Source organism: Nipponia nippon, unplaced genomic scaffold, assembly GCF_047370975.1.
Source record: "Nipponia nippon isolate SJK-2023a ecotype South Korea unplaced genomic scaffold, ASM4737097v1 scaffold_5, whole genome shotgun sequence".
Lineage (NCBI taxonomy): Eukaryota > Metazoa > Chordata > Aves > Pelecaniformes > Threskiornithidae > Nipponia > Nipponia nippon.
The window spans coordinates 93,922,517-93,941,206 of NW_028262369.1; the positions used below are offsets into that span (position 1 = coordinate 93,922,517).

The window sequence follows — 18,690 nt, forward strand, 5'->3', positions numbered from 1 at the left end:
GTTTAAAAGTAGGTTGTTATTTCTTCGGTTCTGGTTGTTTCAATGTATTAGGTCAAATGTAACCTTGGTATAACGGCAGTGATGTGAAATGAACTTATGTTAGCAATGAATTTAGCCCATTTTTATTAGAAATGAATAACATAGAGGTTGTCCTCAGGGTCTCAGGCAACTGCTACAGTGATCAGTTTGGTTGTTCTAATATAATAAGCAGATATTGACTTTAGTTGAGGTGAACACTAAGATATACTGTCTTGAAAGCTAAAATATCGACTGAGGGAAAACCAGAGTCAATATTTACCTTGAGGGACAATAAATCTTGATGTTCACTGAAATATGAAGTCACTATGATTTTCAGAAGCGTTGAACCTCATTCTAGTTTACTTTGCAGGTGCTCATCAGAAAAGCTACCTGAAGTATAGGTATAAATTTCTTTTAATGAGTGACATCAGTTGAGCAAGTGCTCTTGTTTCTCTGTGTCCTTTGCAAGGTCAGTATTATTCCTGACCTACATTTAAAGAAGTAAGTTACAGAACATTATAAATCACACCAAAGCTCTCTGGTGGTTAGATATTTGGACCTTTCCTTAAAATGCAAGTGTCAGCTATTAAAAGGGAAAATAAATAGGTTAATGCTTGTATATCTTGTTGAAGTAACTGTCGACATCAAGATACTTTAGCAAGGACTCAGGGTTTGCATTGAAGTGAATGGGAATTAGCTTCTTTTTTTAAGGCCAGCCTATAGCAGTTTGTCTCTTAAAAAGCAGCTTTTGTCCTTCTTCCCTTTAATTTATTTAGAACTGTGTCCATCACCTTGATTTTAGGATTAAAATGGTAATGTATTCCAGGTTAATTGTGGCTACAAGGGGTGATAGAGTGGTCCTATGACAGTCAGCAACAAAACTCCCATTGACTTCAGTCAGGCATCATTTCACCCCTTGGTTCATTGAGCCCAAAACCCAGCAAGTGAATATGAACAAAAATTGAGGAAAGCAGTTAACTTCCTAAAATGCTAAAAGTATTTTGATTGTATTTATTTCTTGAAAGGGTTAAAGGCGAGGCACTAAGGGACGGAGCCAAGCTGGTCCCCTGGGCGCTGAGCTATGCAGCTCCGCACAGTTCAGGTGTTTGCAGCTTCCAGCATCTTTCTCGCAGCTGAGCAATGCAAAACAACGGGGCCCTGTGCCCATCGCGTGGTCTTCATTTCGTTTCTGCCCTTCAGGAGATGGATTGTGGTAGTACAGCTCTATATACGTGTTGGGTGGCTCAGTCTGAAGGATTTTGAAAATGCACTGTCATAGTGGGTTTGTGTAAGTTTGGGGAAGAGTGAGCATTAAGCAGATTATTTTCAAAGGAACTGTTGTCTTTGTGCTTGGGAAGAGAAGTGACGTAGCTGGACAAGAGACTTCTGTATCTGCAGCAGAGGTAGCAGATGGCAAATGTGATGTGGGCCAGGATACTGAGACTGTGTCTAATTTGAAGCTTGGACACACTCTGTGTTGCAGCCAGGGACCTGTGGGAGCACATCCCAGCCCTCTCCCGGCTGAGGCACTTTGGGTCCCTGGGGTGGGTGAGGAGTGAGGACACCACATCCCATCCCAGCCTCTCTGCAGCATCAGGACAGGGTGCTCCCATGGAGCCAGGAGGTGAGAAGTGCTCCCAGGTCCCCTGGTTAGTGGGACCCAAAGAATGGCAAGGCTTAGCCAAAATCCTTTGAAAATGCAAAATCGAGAGCATCATCTGTTTGACCTTGTTAAGTACCACAGCTGTTAGCAAAAGATAGGAGTGAAAGGGTTAAGGCTTTTTTTTTTTTTTTTTTTTAAATACAAGAAAAGAGGAATTGGAAGTGATTGAAAACAAATTATGGCAAGCCAGGAGAGAGAAGCAGGAGGAAAACATTGTCCTGTGGAGGAAAAGAACACATGCCACGTCACTGTGGTTTTTTAAGTGCAAAGAGAGAGTCACAAATCGTATTCACAGCTTCTGAAATGCATACCCACAGAGTTGCACCGGTGGAAATCTTGCATCTCTTTATGACTCCCATTTAAAAGGCGTAACGGAGTCTACTGATACAGGTTGTAACTTGCTCTGAAGAAATCTGTCCCTCCCAACGGCGCATGGTGCTTATTTACACCTTCCCGCTGTCTCAGAGGTACTACCGGAGATGGCATTGCTCAGCGCTGACGCAGGGCACAGGAGAGAGGTTGTTCACAGACGGTGAACACAGTGGTGTCAGCACAATAACTTAGTAAAACGGGTTGTTTGTTGCAATTGTATTTCGGGTTTTTGGTGGTGAGTGTAATGTGGAATCCTGGCCGAATTGGAAGTACCGAGCGGGTACTGTGGAAGGCGCGGCCCACGGAAGCAGGTATTGAGGTACGGCAGAGATCGCACCGCCGGTGCTGCGCGCCCTCCTCCACGTGCTGAGAGCGGGACATCTGTCAGGGGAGGAGAGCTGAAGGGGCTTCACGTGCAATCCTACTGGCTTGACACGATTAGACAGCAGAATACAAATGCTGTATTAATGGCTGTATTATTGTGATCCTGCCTGCTCTTGAAAGAGCGCATCTGAAGTACCACTTCACATCACGTGTATTTGTGTCACTGCGTATGGGATCTCCGTTTTGTCCTCACAGGTTTCCTCTGAGAGATTTTAGTTCACGTGGCATCCCAGCCCTGCCCAAACCCTGCTGGTTTCTTACACAGAAATCACATCAGGTAAATGCCACAGGAGGTTTTGGCCACCAAAATGCAGCTGTGGTAAATTTCTGGTATTAGGGCTCTACTGCTGTCCGCAGGTGGGCTTTGCTGGTTCAGAGAGGACTGAGGTTTAACAGATTTTAACGCAGAGCGATGAGAGGTCACCGAGACAGCGAGCCGGGATTTCCAAGCTCTTGGTCTGGCCCAGGCGAGGAGCAGAGGCTGCGAGCAGCGGGGTGAGTGCTGAAAGGCTGGCAGTGCTCGTGCCATGACCTGCGGGATTCACAGCGATATCCTCTAACCCTGAGGAAGGGTTATTAATTAGAGCAAGGAAAAGAATCTTAAATCCCTAAAGCCACTGCCTGTGCTGCGCCTGCCCCAGCTGCCCCGCCGTGCTTGGGGAAAGGTGCAGGCAGCACCCGCGCCGTCACCTCCCGGCCTCTCCCAACCTCATCTTTCTCTCCAAAAGTCTGAAGAGCAGGAACAGGCACCCACCCAACTCTTAATAAACTTATTATTAAATAAGTTTTACCTCCCTTAACACTGCCCAGTGAGCCGTCTCCTCCCCAGGCTGCGGGTTGCCTGCCTGCCAACGGCCGGTTCTTGTGATGTTTGGTGCTTCGCTCTCTCTGGGTTTTGCCCTCCCCTCTGTGATGAGGGAAACTCTGATCACGCCTGAAGCACACATTTCCCTCTTCAACTAATCGTCTCCTGCAGACAGCACTATGTTTTGTCAGACAACATAGCCAGAGCATGGGGCTTTTTTTCATTCCCCCCCGTGGAGCAGGGAAACTAATAAATACACCCTGTCTCTACATCCATCTCCTGGCTGTCTTTGGGCAACGTGAAGGCTTCACAGTGCCTAAAGAGGGATTGTTATTCTTCCTGGCATGCGCGGGAAATGGCTGCAGGAGTCAGTAGCTCTCTCAAGCTGACAGGCTGGCCGGGGCAAGACGGTGGCTTGGCACGGGCCTCGGTGCGCTGCCGCGTCCCCCCACGCCTGCAGGCTCCCCGCTTGCTGGTGCTGAGCACAGGTCCTGCTCAACAGGTGCTTTCTGTCTTTCCTCTTGTGTATACCAGTTAATGTTAATGAGCATGGCCGCACAGCTAATTAGGGGCACTTCTGGTGCCGCTTGCTCAGCCTAGGAAACAGCCTCTATATGCACTTTATACAGTACATAGACACCTATATATCATATAGTTAGGCCAAATACCACCACCTCGGCGTGCAAAAATCATTAGCCCATATCGAGGGACTGCAGTGCCCTGTGATCTTTCAAAGAACTTTGTTCAGGTCCAGCGAAAGCTGGAAATGTCGCACCCCTCCTGCACTCCCCCAAAAGGCTGCGGGGTGACCCCACTCGCTTGTGCAAAAAGCTTGCACCAAACATCATCACTGCGTGTGTTCCAGCCCTGCCGTAGCAGTCCTAATGAATGGCCACAACATGCATAGTTGTAATCTGCTATTTTAAAATGAAGCTATAAATTATTAAACGTGTGGCTGAGTATTTTTTTGGGAGGAGGAGGGTTGGGAGGAAGGCTACTGATTTAGTTATTTTAACGGTGAGAACCAAACAACGGCTGCATGGCAGCAAGGCCAAGGAGATTTTGGTGTGTGGAAGAAGAAATTTCAGGTGCGCTGTATTTTTTCAGGGCAGCGCATTATGCTTCATACAAAGCAGCAGAGAACACTGTATCTTCAAATCAGCTTCTGCAGACAAACGGGATTCAAAATAAATAACTTTTATTCATTACTGTAATAGAGCTTTTGATGCATTCATTTGTTTAAACCTAAAAATCTGCTAAAGTACTATGTCTCAGTGTGCTGCTTGTAATAACCTGAATATCAAGCACCTTTTAAAACTGTTTATCAAGCTTTTGGCTGTATTTTTCTCTCTACATAGATACCATAGTTCAGGTGAATACATGGTCGTCTTTGATTAGGAGATGTGTTAGAGATAAGTCACTTGCAGGGAAAAACGCATTTATAGGTTTTGTGTATAAAAATGAAATTTATAGGATGCATGAAGTTTCATTCTTTTATGGTAAATGACTTACAAGGATATGTTAGAAGCAAAGGTAAATGAGTGATGATTTTAAGTTTGTACCTTCTGAAACACAAAAGGATGCAGTACATACGGTCCTGGTGAATGACGTGTGATAGATTATAGCGAGAGCAGTCTGAGCAAATGAAATTGTTCCTCTTCTGGCTGCAGGAAATAGCAGTTATTTATCCTGTTTCCTAAGATGCTGCATGCATGCTGCTGTTTATTATGTACTTAAAAATCCCTTGGCAAGTCAATAATGAATAAATGAACTTAAAGCTATTACAACATCCTTAGCATAAGGAGCGTGAGCCAGGATATTTTTCAATGTACTCTTTCCTGGGTTTGGCTGAGGCATTCCTGCAGAGATGCTAACCTGGGTAGTTCAAATGAACAGTTTTGATTCTTTCTCCTGGCAGGTGTACGAGGCAGTCCCATGCTACGCTGAGTGCAATCAGTATTCTTGGGTAGTAGAACCGTGGTCTCCGTGCAAAATCAACAGCGAACAAAATTCCCTCTACTGTGGGGAAGGAATACAAACGAGAAAAGTCAGGTGCGTGAAAACAAAAGCACAGATACTCCAGATTAAAAAGAGCTGATACATACTTGCATAAAGCTGAAATATCTGGCCATCTGAGAGTGAGCATGTTGCTGAGTCTGGTGTATTTCAAATGAAAAGAAACATGCGTTTATGTGCAATGGTTTACAGGAAAAGCATCTCAGAGATGCAGCCTTGTGTATAAGATCAAGACATCTTTCAGGAAGAAGGCATGATGTTTAAATTAGAATTCTTCAACCTAAATGCCATATATACATAAAGCCCCCTGAGGTGCAAAGCCTCCGTACTCTGATTTGGTAACATTTTCCCCAAGTAATGACACAGCATGCACCGGAGTGGCGCTCATTATTAGTGAGTATTCATTCCCCAAGCACGGGGAAACACTGAGTTATTTCCAGACATTTGGGTGTTACTCGCAGGAGCACAAAGGTTTGTTCTTGCTGGTTGTCATTTTCTCTTAGCTCATCTGTCAGCCGATCAAAGTTAAATCCCTCTGTATGAAGTTTGAAATGTTTATTTAAAGTAGTTCTTGAAATCTGAGAGTGACAAAAGCATGCCGTGCATGTAGCTGGTTTTGATTGGCTTTAACATGATTAATTCTTCATTTTGACCAGCTGTGCTGCGTATAGCTATTGTGTTACATATAGCGTCCTATATGGGGTCGAGCAGACCTGGTGATATCCATCATTTCTGTAGTACGCTGATGATCTTCTAATGAAAATGTCTCGTTTTCTCTGTAGGTGTGTGAGTACTGCGGAGGACCACGGAGGGGAGACTGTGCCCAACGCACTGTGTAATCAGGCTGAAATCCCAGATGTAATGCAGAAGTGTAGCTTGTACTGTCCCAGTGAATGTGCAGTGTCTGACTGGGGACAGTGGAGCAAGTGTCCGCAGGTAGGCTCTCCTGCTTGTGTCTCTGTGGCAATGTTCCTCACGCGTCGGTCTTCTCTGTCCTTCAACCATTTCATGAGGTAGTTATTTTCTAACAAAGTAAATGATTTTCTGAGGGAAGTCAGGCTTAATGGATCCTGCCAGCATGGTTGAATCTGGAGGTTTTTATATTCCTACAGAGCTTGAACTACAGAAAATTAATTAGTAAATCACATAGTTATTACTGTGACAGTTGATTCCACTCATCCTTCCACTTGGTCTACGGGAGAGGACCCACACAAGTACAGCGGGTGAAGGGACCAGTATTCTAGCTGTAGTAAGGGCTGTCTGTGTTAGGAAATATTCACAGGGGAGAGCTCTGTGAGCGATGCACAGCTGCCATAACAACCTGCTGGTAAACCATGGCGGTGGCAGTCCTCCGGACAGGTCTTAGGCCTGAGGGAATGACAGCTCTCCCCTCCCAACAGACACTATTTCTGTCCAACGTCTCCTCCTCCTTGAGGGAAGATTCGAGGCAACAGCAACAGAAGGGCATGGCAGCAAGATGCCCAAACAATTTGTCATGTCACAAAATACTCAAAACTTTGTGAATTATGCAGGGATTCAAGTCACTGCCAAGTGCTCTGTGTTTTCCTAAGTGTGCAAGATGGAAAGAAGCTGCAAATTCTGTCTTGTGAAAACTGTCTGGCCTCAAAGCACGTCATTTCAAACTCATTGTTTCTCTCTGATCAGTGTTGAAATAGGTGCCAGGTTTAATCTCAGGGGTTTTGTAATAGACTTGCTTGATGTATTTAAGTGACAAACATATATTCATTGCCCCTGTGTTAACAGTGCCATTATCAAAAGTCTGAGTGGTTATTGGACAGGTATTTATACTACTGCTGACACAGGTAATTTCCTTCCATAATATTTTGTGTAGCATATCAATATACTTGGTAAGAACATGTCAAATAAAATCTTGTGTTTCATTTCCTGCATTCACCTCCTCCTGAGCAGCATAGCTTTGATGAAGTATAACACTCTTGCAACCGATACAGATGCTTGGATACCTTTCAAAGTCCCACTGTGGTTGGGCTGTTTCTTTGCCATTGACTTCTTTTTAAGAAATAGATTTTCTTCATTTTAGCATGCAGTAAACTAACGCAGGGATCCTCAAGGCCATTGGGTGTTTTCCCGGTGCCTTGGTGGCAATCAGTTGGTCACAAAGGACTGCTTGAAACTTTTAGCACCCTGGTATCCTTAAGACACCCTGAGTTTTTGCTTGAAGACTCCTTTTTGGCAACAGCAAAGCCTCTGTAGCCCAAAGAAGCAGGAAAGGGATGCCCAGAGCTTGTGGGCTGCAATCCGTCAGGCAGCAAAGCTCTTGGCAGTCGCAGGGCCGAGTGCCACAGTCCCTGTGTCTCCTTGTACATCCTTTTGCCACAATAGGTGTTAATTCATAAATGTGAGGGCATCTGCATGCCAATGCAATTAACTAAACAATATGTCTTCACAAGCTGTTCTGCAGTGCTTTGTTGTGAAACTGAGATGACTGTGTGCAGATGGAGCATGTGTTTAAATAGTTCTGTCCAGATACGAGGCAATAAACAGCTTGAAGTTTTAGGGACAGATACAACCCTCCCTTTGAAGAGTTTACAGCAGTGCTGTCTCCCTTTTGTAGCTACTCAGGCTATTTGTGTTGCTTTGGTTTGGAGAAAGGACCACACAGCACCGTCCCTCCCAGGCTGCACACGTTCAACATCTCCAAGGCAAGCACTGGGCTTGCTGTAGGTGCAGAATGGCTGTACCTTGACAGTGGTGTATCTTCTGGATGTGTGGGGTGCCGGTGTGATGGGGCAGGGATTGAGGCAAAAGTGGTGGCCAGGAATGAGGCGTTGCCAGTACCAGGGTACTTAATGCAACCCTCCATCTCCTGAGTCTCCACTAGGAAAGGTGGTCACTGAGAATGGCCACAAGCTGGTGGACATGGTCAATGGAGATACAAAGGCAGTGGAGCCTACGGAAGATCCCGTTTCATCTGTAAGGGAAGAGGTATGTGTGGTCAGTTGAGTAGCTCCACTGGTTGTAAGTGAGACCTTGGGTCTGGACCTTGTATGGAGACTCTGCATACAGACACCCACATATAGGAGTCTGCATCTGGAGCTGAATCTCGTTAAGTCTTTTGGTCAGACCTGTTGTGCCTCTGGCCTGCTTGAAGTGGCTTCCCACGGAGCCCAAAAAACGTATCAGTAGGTTTGCGTGCGTAGAACCTCCTGTTCCTTAGGACTGTCTATTTAATTGTGTTTGAGGGAATTTTGCTCAATAGCTGGTATACTCATGCATGGCTTCTGATTCATGCCAAACTGGAAGTAAATGCCTGTCTTCCAAGGATGTATAAAATGTTTTTTGCATATTCACCAAAAATCCATTTTCTAAGTATGGCTTCTTTCTCTTCCCCAAGTAATCCGAAAAATTTGAAGGATCACATCATATTGAAATGAAAAAGCAAAATGGTACGTCCTGGCTGCTCTTTTTCAAGCACATTTACATTTCATATCAAAGTAGTTGGCACTTTTTTAGTCATAGCACTCTTGTGAGGCAGCTGCCAAAGAGCATTCTGGGAAATCTTCCCGTGTCGCTGGTCATGTTTGGCTTGCTTGAGATAAAGAGGATTTATGAAACTTGACAAATTCTAATTTGTAAGAAATGAACAACCACAATTTCAGCCTCATCTTTGCCTGCGTAGCTCTGATTTGAGGTATTTACCTAGGATTTTGGTCAGGTGAGAATTCTTTTCCAGTCACTTTGGTGTTCTGCTCATATTGTATAGTGTTGATAATAAATTTATCCTGATAGCGGAATAACTAACTCTTATCAGCTGAATATAAAAAACCTTTTAGATGATCCAATTTACGTTTTGTCAATATGTCATTGAACTCTGGATACTTTCCAGGGTATTACTTGGTTTTATCTTGTAGCAATACTCTTCCCATGTGAATTTTCCACTTTCAGGATAGTAAATGATCTTGAATCATGTTGAAATCAATGAGTCATGAAGGTGGCGACTGCTTTGTCAATAGGAAGTATTTTCTTCAATACTTCTTTCTGCTAAAACATTGTATTTGTTCTACATTTTTTGGCTGCATTTCCCTTTTGCTTTTAAATATTTGTTTTTCTAGGGTGGTCTTTTGTAATTTCAGATGCTCCCACAATTCTTTTATGTGTGTTTTCCAACTGAATAGCAATTTTTGCATCTTGATTATAGTGCTATTTAATACTGCTACACAAAGCTAAATTTTAATATTTCCTCTAATGGCACTTTGCCTTGACCCAGAAATGCAGCTGTATGAAATGTAATACTTCAAGGTTACTTTTGAGGTTTTGTCTCTTTACTGGAATCAAGAAACTCATAATTACTGATTTAAAGCTTCCCTATTATTCTCACATTCTCTATTGTGAGAAGTAAATTCAAAATGGTTTTCCCTCTGATTGAAGACTATTTTTTGGCTCATAAAGTTTTCTTCTTTGTCGCTAAGTAACATCCACGTAACTTAAATATCAAGGCTTTAAAGCCATTTAAAATAACAGTTTGAAGCTTGGTAGTTAGAAAAAAAAATCATGAGCAAATTAGATTGACTTGTATTTTGCTTCAGAGATTTCGCATTCGTTCCGGCTACAATAGCGTGTTCAGTCAGACATCATCACTTGATTGCTCAAAGACCCAGCTAAACAATCTGGAAACTGAAATCCTATCATCTCTGTTACATATTCAGTGATCGAATAACATGCACTACCTGCAGTGTCTCAACTTTGTATTCATCTGACTTGGAAATGTAATTAATTGACTTCAATTGAATTCATCAAAGCATTCTTAAAAAGAGTTAATATGCGAGTTGTGCTGCAAGTCCCTGAAATAATTACCTCAAATTCATTTTGTTAGCTCTCTGCTTCCGTGTGGATCGCTGTCGCAGCCCCCGTAGCCGATCCGAGTGGCCTCCTTGTTTGCCTCAGCTGTTGGCATTTCTAGCAGCTAATTCTGAGAGGTCTGAAATTAGTTAATTATAGGAGGTTACACGTCTAGCGAGTGAGAACAGCTGTCTCTGTTTCAGCGAGCATTTTCCTCATGGATCAATAGCGATGTACAACGCTCAGGATTTGTGACAATTGAGTTATTATTCTCTTGAATCTGCGGAGGGGATGTGTAATATTGCAATAACTGATCATATTAAAAGTGGCACCAGGCAATACAGCCGACTCTCAGGTTTTGCAGTGACTTTCATCGTAGATGTGAGTCGGAGCTGTTACAATTTGGAAATGCTTTCCCACCCGCACCAACTGGAAGAGAAATTGTGGACTTGTGTAGACATTGGGACTCGCTGAAGTCTTCATCACGACTAGTACCTTTATATGTAGGTTTGGCAGACAACCAGCAGCATGGAGACTGGATTGAAGAATGACACTTGCACAGAGTTGTATTTCTAGCCCAAGAGATAATTTATTCAGGTCAAGCATGAGACTGGTCCAAGGCTTTTCTGGAAGAATGTATGCTGCTCCTTATGCATAGCTGGGACTTGATTTTTTTTTTTTTGTATGGCTTTATCAAAAAGTTGGTAACTGCTGTATTTTTTTAGATTCACTGTTTTATTTTTACTCATCTTTCTTAACAATCATTTTTTTTAGAAGTAATGGTTATATATGGAGGCAGATAAGGTTTTAGAACCTAGATGCATCTCAAAAAGAAAATCTATGCAAATGCATTTTCATTTCAAAAGACTGCTCATGTTATTGTAAATGGCTTGTTAAATTGTTCCAAAACATCCACATCGGCATGAACAGTATAATGGTTCATTGCACTGTTAAAAATAGTCAAATCCTGTTGCTGCCAACGCATTTACCTTAGTTTGAGGTTGTATGTTTCCTTATGAATAGCCAGTTAAATATAATGTGGCCAGCTATTTATGGTGCAGTATGCATTATACAAGCTGTCTGATAAATTAAACAGCTTAAAGGGCTCTCTAATGGGTTACAACCTTTGTGCTGTACAATTATGATGCATATGAAAGCCTAGGTCAATGGACAGCTTTTAAAATCCATCACAAAGAAGGTCTAATAGTGTATATTAATGTGTGATGTGTTAACAGCTCTTACTCTGGAACTTAGCATTTGTAACCTGGCAGCTTTATTTTATTTAATATCCTTCTCTTCCAGAACAAACTTTCTGTGCTTTGTCTGTTCAGTTATTGTTTGGAGCAAAGGCCGGGTACATCCTTTGTGTATGTTTGTGTCCCTCACTTTTTATGTTAGCTTAAAATAGTGACAAGTGGTCATGGTGGAAAAATGGGATTGGCTAAAAGAAATATTAAAAAATGCAGTAGTTAATAGTGCCAAGAATGCCTCCATAGAATGAAGTTCATGGCTTTTATAATTTCTAAATGGTCCTTTGGGAAAAACTCCGATTCATTCTTACCTTAACATTTTATGTACCTCTCATTGCTTCAGAACATTTTGTTTCTGTAGTGGTTTATATAATGTGGCCTATAGATCCCTGGCTCTAGCTCAACTTTTTCACACTTGATAGAAAAGGATAATGGAAATGGTGAGATTTAATACAATCAAGTAGGCTGAGGCAGTATAGTTGTACACATAAAGAAACTTAACTGTGTCTGTGTATGAGGTCCTATTGCTGTAGGCTATTAATGTGCAACCGGAGTTAGGTCCCCGTTATTATTTCCATCTAGAAATTAATTCCATTCCTATCACTGATACTAAAGGAAGCACATGCCTGAATTACCCCGTTGCTTACAGTCATCAAGAAAGAATCTGGACTAAATCCAGCAAACAACATAGTCTGTAAAACTTAACTTCCAAACTGAGTTGGCACCTGCCCTTGAGGGTGCATAGGGTTCTCCAGGCCTCTGACCTTCTACCTCCATGCACCACAGCTACCTCCATTTCTTAGGACTTGTTTCCTCTCTTATATTTATGGCCAGTTGGCGCCCATATTCATCATCCTTCTTTGATCCAGAAATCTTTAATCTATTTCTAGCCTGGGTGGTGTCGGAAGCGGGTTTCAGTTGTCCGGAATAGAAGCAGAAATTGGATGAAGGTTTTCTGCGTGCTAAGCAGGTACTAAACTCTGATGGTCCCCAGGCTGCAGCAAGAATTACTTGTCCTTCCTGGTAGCACCAGCCCTCTGGCAAGGCAGAGCCTTGGTTTCCTGGAAGGATCAGGTGAAGGTGCTGAGTCTCCAGAGTTGCTCTCCTTGCGGTTCGCTGGAGATGTCCCGGGAGCCGAGACCCAAGCGAGAGGCTGAGTTTCACCTCACCTTCTTTTTCGCTTTCCTCTACATGAGGTCTGTGCAAGAGTTGCTCGATCTGGACCCTGGCAGGAATCAGTGAGCTTTGTGCTTCAGCACCTACACGGGGTTCTGCAGTGCGCTCAGTTCAGCCATCACCTGGCTTTGACACTGCCTAAATCTATCTTCATAAATCACTGCAGTCCAAGGATATCACCTTGGCTTTCGATTTCTGCGTAAGGAGATTTGCTGTTGTGCCCGATTCTACCCCATTGTTACATACCAAATCCTCCAACTATGGAAGCTAGTTACAGGGTTTATAACCACAGACAAAAATAAGCGGCATGACCATAAAGAGATGACCTCAAAAATACAAGTCAAATTCCCACTACTGAACGCTTGCATTGTATGTACCAGCCTTTCTCTTAACAGTGTTGTTGGCTGCACCTTTTCCCCTTTCCTTGTGCTTCCACTGTAGAAGAAGTGTTGGCTAATGCTGAGCACAAGCCAGCTGTAATTACCTTACAGGAGGTAATGGCTGACTTAATGTAAAAATAATTAAAAAGAGCTTAATCTATGATCAGTGAAAGTAGTAGTCATTAATAGAACAGTAGGAAGTAAAATAATGTCTTTGCAAGTATAGCATCCCCTTACTGGGAAGAGAGGAGTTGTAAATGAAGATACTCAGTAAAGGATTGCTGAATCACAGTGGGTTTTATTTATTTAAAACTGCCACAATTGTAGATTCATATGCGCTTGTGATAAGAAACTTGGATTCCTAGTGGGGTAGAGCAGATCTAGTCTTGATCCATGTATCTGAATGGCACCTTTACTATTTCGTATAGAAGAGTATTTGAGCAGTCAAGTTGTTTTTGTCATTTTCTTCATTTGCGAGAATATTCAGAATCAACCCCTTCCATAATCTTGCCCAAATCTTAATTAATTCTGTGATAATTTCTTATTTTAATTACTTAAGTAATATTTCTTTCTTTTGCTGCCTTTTCTGTAGTGTTACTGACTGCTGTTTCTGTCCTACCTCCTAAAAATGTAATTTGCCATTGATGGTGATTGGTTTTTCTCTCAGTATTTTTTAAGATCCAAATTCAGGACTAGATACATACCATCGGTAGTGATGGCAGTGGTGACAATGGAGACATAGTATCTTCCTCCTGCTCTGCAGCTTACACACTTCTGTCCATTATTGCTTGTTAATACCCTGAGCATCCTCCCCACTGGAAACAATCCCTCTTCTTTAACTTTCACCATTCACATCCCCTGATGACTTTGAGACTGCCAAGCCATTCCTCAGCCTTTGCCATATCATAAATATTTCATTTTTCCAGCCTGGGATTTTGGAGGGGTCCTGCAGAAGTTGTGCACCCAAGCCCATTGAGATTCCAGGGTAGCTGGATACTCAGCTCAGTCTTGCTGCTTTGAAAATCCCAGCTTTCATCTTTTTCTTTGCAAGTCATTCCCTCCTGCTGCTTATTCAGTTCCGTATATATTTGGCTCAATTTTTTACATAGTTAACTTGAAAGAGTAAGGCCAGAAAATCAATTATAAAACTAAATTGACTTCTCAATTGACGTAAAAAGAAATTCAACAAATAATATTACAGGACATTAGTTACAGTTTGCCGACTTTGAATTTTTGCATTTTTCTCGTGTATTCAGCTTGATTAAATGAACACTTTTCCTACAGGGATTCTTTATTATTCAAAACTAGTAAAAGTGGGGAGTTTATCGCATCAGCTCTGGCTTCTGAACAACATGGCTCGTCGGCGCGGTGAGAACGCAAGCCTCAGAGCTGCAGTAAACCGGTCGTTTATTTGGATCCTGGCAAACACAAGATAGGCTTTGACCTGTTTGAGTCACGGCTGTGAAACTGGTCTGCTGCCCACCAGGAGGACATCTGAGAGGGAGAGTGGTCCTGCTAGCCGGGAAGTCTGGGTGGCCGTATGACAGCGTGAGCAGCGCTGGGCTGCGTCTGTGCCCTGTCATCCAGCACAACGGGGTGGATGCTAGATGGGGGGAAAAATGCTATTTTATTAAAAGAAGTTACTTATCTACAAATTATGCATGTTTTCTGTCTGCAGGTTCTTATTTGGAAGGGAGAAAAAGCAGGTATTTCTGAGATGACACAGACTAGACTTCTTTCACAGCATTCATTGATTTTTTTTTTCCCTTTGGTAACATAATGCAGAGAAACATTAATTAGGAGTAGCTACTGAGATACCTTCTTTCATTACTTTTTTTAATTTGTTCTGTTTTACTGGCAAATCATTTAAGTTATTAGTGTTAGTTGTGAGGATGAACGATCAGATTAGTTGTGGAAAAGGCAGTAAAGTATTGGTAAACACTTAGCATAGGTTTAATTTTCAGATAATTAAGAGCAATTGGTTATTTTAGATGACCATGGATATTCGAATAAGATTACCATTTAAAGTGATTTGACAAGGTGTGTGTCAGCAATAAGAACATAATAGAATTTCCTTCACATAGTGTAAGCATAAGGAAAATAGGACCTGACAATGTATTTTAAGATCGGACCGGACTTTTTTCCTACTTGTCTTGATATTTATTCTGTTTAGTTCTGCTACCATCTGTGCAACTAATCCAGTTTACAGCAGATGTAGATTTATGCTGCAATGCCATTACATTTCTCTTTAATATTCACAATACAGAAATTATCCATACTTTCACCCGTGCAGGGTTCAGTGTTTCCAGGCAGTTCATTGCATGATAATAAGCCTGTGGTTTTAAACTGTTAGTTATTTTTTGTAATTAAAGTACTCTATAGAAAAAGACATGTTTTAAATTCCCAAGCATTTATGAAAATTTACGTCTACATGCATTGGTTTTTTTTCATTTTCTTTGCTGTTCCTGAGCAATCTTTAGTCCCAATGAGAGACTGTTAGGAATTAAGTAGGTCATCTGGTTCAGTAAATGGCAGTGAATACCTTTAATAGGGATTTATTTCCATTAGATTTGCTGCGACCACTTCCACGCACCCATTCCCACTGTACCAGATTGCAGGAAAACTCTGCGGAGTTTCAGCGGGTCAGAGCCCCTGCCCTTGGGGCTGCTTTTCTGCCCCAGCCTTGCAGCCAAAATGGCTATTACATATTCCTGTAATCACCCTGGCTTCCAAATAAACTTATTTAGACTGTTTTTTTTTTTTTTTTATTATTTCATTTAGTGAGATGAAGCAGCAATCCTTAGTGCCCTTCACCACCAATTAGCCTTGCCCAGTGTCAGGGGCGTTTAATCTTTGGCACCGTGACTTCTTCCTCCCAAAATAGTTCCCCTTGGCATGAGACATGGATAGGACAGCCGGGGTGGGGACATGGGCAGTGGCACTGCATTCCCTATGGCCCAGCCAGTGCTTATGCTATATCCCCGAATTAAGTAAACCAAGGGAAAAACTGAAGAAATGCGTGGCAGAGCGGGTGACACCTCTGTGACATCCAAAGAGAAGAGCTCTCTACAGAGGAGGGGTAAGCAGGAGGCTGCAGGAAGGATTTGTGGGGATGAGCAGATGCTTTCCTCTATGTAAAGAGGATGTTTCCTAGAAGGCAGAAAACATTTAGTCACTATTGCTAAGTCTGTAGCTGAAATGGAAAGCAAAACAGCCCCGTGCCACAGTGCTAAGAGAGTGAGGATGGAGGACTGCTAAAAACAAACAATGTTCATGCCTGTGATGTACAAACACAAGTGAAAACCAGCCTCGGTTCATATTCGCGTGAAAATGTGAAGAGCAAATCCTGGTTTACAGGCAGTCGGACATCAGTATTTGTATCACATACTTTGAAAAGTCGCCCCGTCTTCTTGTCAGCATCATAACTGATATGCAATCCTAGAAATGAAAGCTTTGCTGTAATATCAGTTATTACTTAAAAATGTATTAATTGTGCCAGAAATCCTGTCTCATTATTCGGTGGCATTTTACTAGAAGTCTTGGGAAGAGGTGGAGAGTAGAGCACAGGAAAATGGCACGGTCTTTATTCTGTTTTCCCCAAGGATCCTTACAAAAAGTTATGGAAATAAATAGTATAGGAGTGCCTAAAAAAGCGAAATCAGGGTGGATGAAAGATGACTTTTAATAATATTGGATTCTTACCTTTGAACCACATTTCTTTTCCTTCATATGCTTTTAAGTATCGTTAGAACAGAAGCGTGATTATATCGTACCTCGGTACGGCTGTGGATGTGCATGTAACAACCCCAGGCGGTCGGTGTCTGATTTACTGGAATCTTTCGTACTGTCCATCACTTTTGTATATAGGTGTGTGATCCGAACATTATGCAGACCCGAACTCGACAAGTGCTAAGGTCTTCTGTCAATACAAAGCCCTGCCCTGAAGGTTCACAAATGAAGCCATGTATTCTTAACCAAAATTGCTTCCAATATCAGTACAATCTAACAGGTAGGTATAACTTTCCAATATACTCTTAGCAGGAGGTGACACCAATTATAACATAAGTTAAATTGATGTTCTGCTTTTCCAAATATCTTTGCATGAAAGATTCGGCTCCTTAAAGGCTTTCTTCAGTTGTGTTTTTAGTTATGTTCGCTTGTGGTGTTGGTTAAAGCCTTGACATTAAAAGAGTTATGTGTAGACACCACTGATTTCACTAAAGTTAATTACATGCCTATATATTTTTTTTGTCCACAGGTTAGTGGACAAATGCACAATTTTTAATTTGTCGTTGCAGATACACTGGAAATAAAACAGGTTAAATGGGATCTCTTCTTTTTGTGGGTTATCAACAGAATTAATTACAAAATTTCAGTTAAAAGAGTATCATCTCTCTGATTCTGGTGAAGCCAATAATACCAACAAAAGTCTGGTTTGAAGGCAAATACGAGTTCTACGGGTGGGCATAGGATATTCAGAGCAAAATGCATTATTTAGGACCTTAGAAGCAATTAGATCTGTTGCAAACAAAGTAACAAAGAAAAAAAGAAAAATTCCTTTTGCTTTGACCAGCTCAGATAAATGAGAAAGGCAGAGAGAGGAGAGATCTAAGAGGAGTTTGGGGGCTGGTGGGAAGGGAGAACAAAGCAGGAGAAAATGTTACATCTGAATATAAACTCAGTCTGTTTGAAATAAAACCCCTAGAAACACACAGGCAGCAGGACGATGCCTTTTTTATCATCACATTTCTGAAAATCAGAACATTTATGTGTTCATGATTATGAGATGTGGAAGACACAAAGTAATAGGTTTTCTTCTCGTATGCATCCTATTTGTTGGTGGTGTATGGAAATTTTTGTTGTTTGTGTTATGCTTTTTTGCTTATTTTAAATGGTGTTTTAAGGCTTATTTTAGTTTAGTTATATTCTGACCATCATAATTTCAGACAAGTAATATGATATGAATTTTCTTCTACTAGAAACACTGTTTTTATTTCACGAGTATTAGAGCTTAGTTTTAAATAATGGAAAGCTTTGCCTTGAGACAATAAATATGTTAAACCAGAGTTACCCTTCAGAAACTTCCCCAGCTACTTTATCAAAGTGAAATTTTACTTCAGACAATACAGTCTCGTAAATGTGCCAGCTGGGTTGAACTGATACACTTTATCAGCGTTTAACAGGTTTCTGTGCACTCTGAGGTACCGGTTTTGTTAAGGAGTGCAAAGTAAGGGGTTTCTCCTCCTTGCTCGGTTTTAAGAGCAACTTTCTTTTGTGTGGGTTGTTCTTGGGTTTGGGATGCCCTGATGCTGCGTTAGGGGAAGGTAACCTGTGTGTTGGGTGAAAAGATGGGAAAACAGAATGAGGGCCGTGACCTGCTGCATTGCATCCTTTGCTTTGTGCCTGCAGGCTGGAGCGGGTGCCAGCTGGGTGCCAACGCCACCTGCGGGCACGGAGAGCGGCGTCGCCTCCTGAGCTGCCGGCGCAGCGATGGGGCCACCGTCAGCACGCGGCTCTGCCAGCGGGTGAGGATGGCACACGCGTGTGAATGGGGCAGGGAAGCGCCTGGAGGTTCATTTTGTTTCTAGAAAGCCGGTGCCTTCTGATCCGCACCAAGACCCTGTCCATAGACGGTGAAGAAGTTGTGTTCGGTGCTGGGAGCGCAGCAGTTGGGCGCTTTGGGGCACAAAAGCATCCCCGGGGTGTTAGTGGGTGGAATCACTCTTTGACTCAAATGGGAGGTTTTGGGGTTGGAGTAGCATGCGTGGAACACCGCTATAGACACTGCACCATGGCTCCAGCAAAGCT

General features: G+C 42.3%; 1 protein-coding gene across 4 annotated transcripts in view; it reads left to right on the forward strand.

Moving 5' to 3' along the window:
• THSD7B (thrombospondin type 1 domain containing 7B) overlaps positions 1-18,690 on the forward strand; it is a 540,474-nt gene that overhangs the window by 499,178 nt on the left and 22,606 nt on the right. For all 4 annotated transcript variants that reach the window (XM_087730295.1, XM_087730298.1, XM_087730296.1 and 1 more), the window contains 4 exons: positions 5,161-5,294; positions 6,041-6,194; positions 16,750-16,891; positions 18,292-18,407. In XM_087730295.1, coding sequence (XP_087586421.1) covers positions 5,161-5,294; positions 6,041-6,194; positions 16,750-16,891; positions 18,292-18,407 — 546 coding nt within the window. The remainder of the gene's footprint in view (positions 1-5,160; positions 5,295-6,040; positions 6,195-16,749; positions 16,892-18,291; positions 18,408-18,690) is intronic.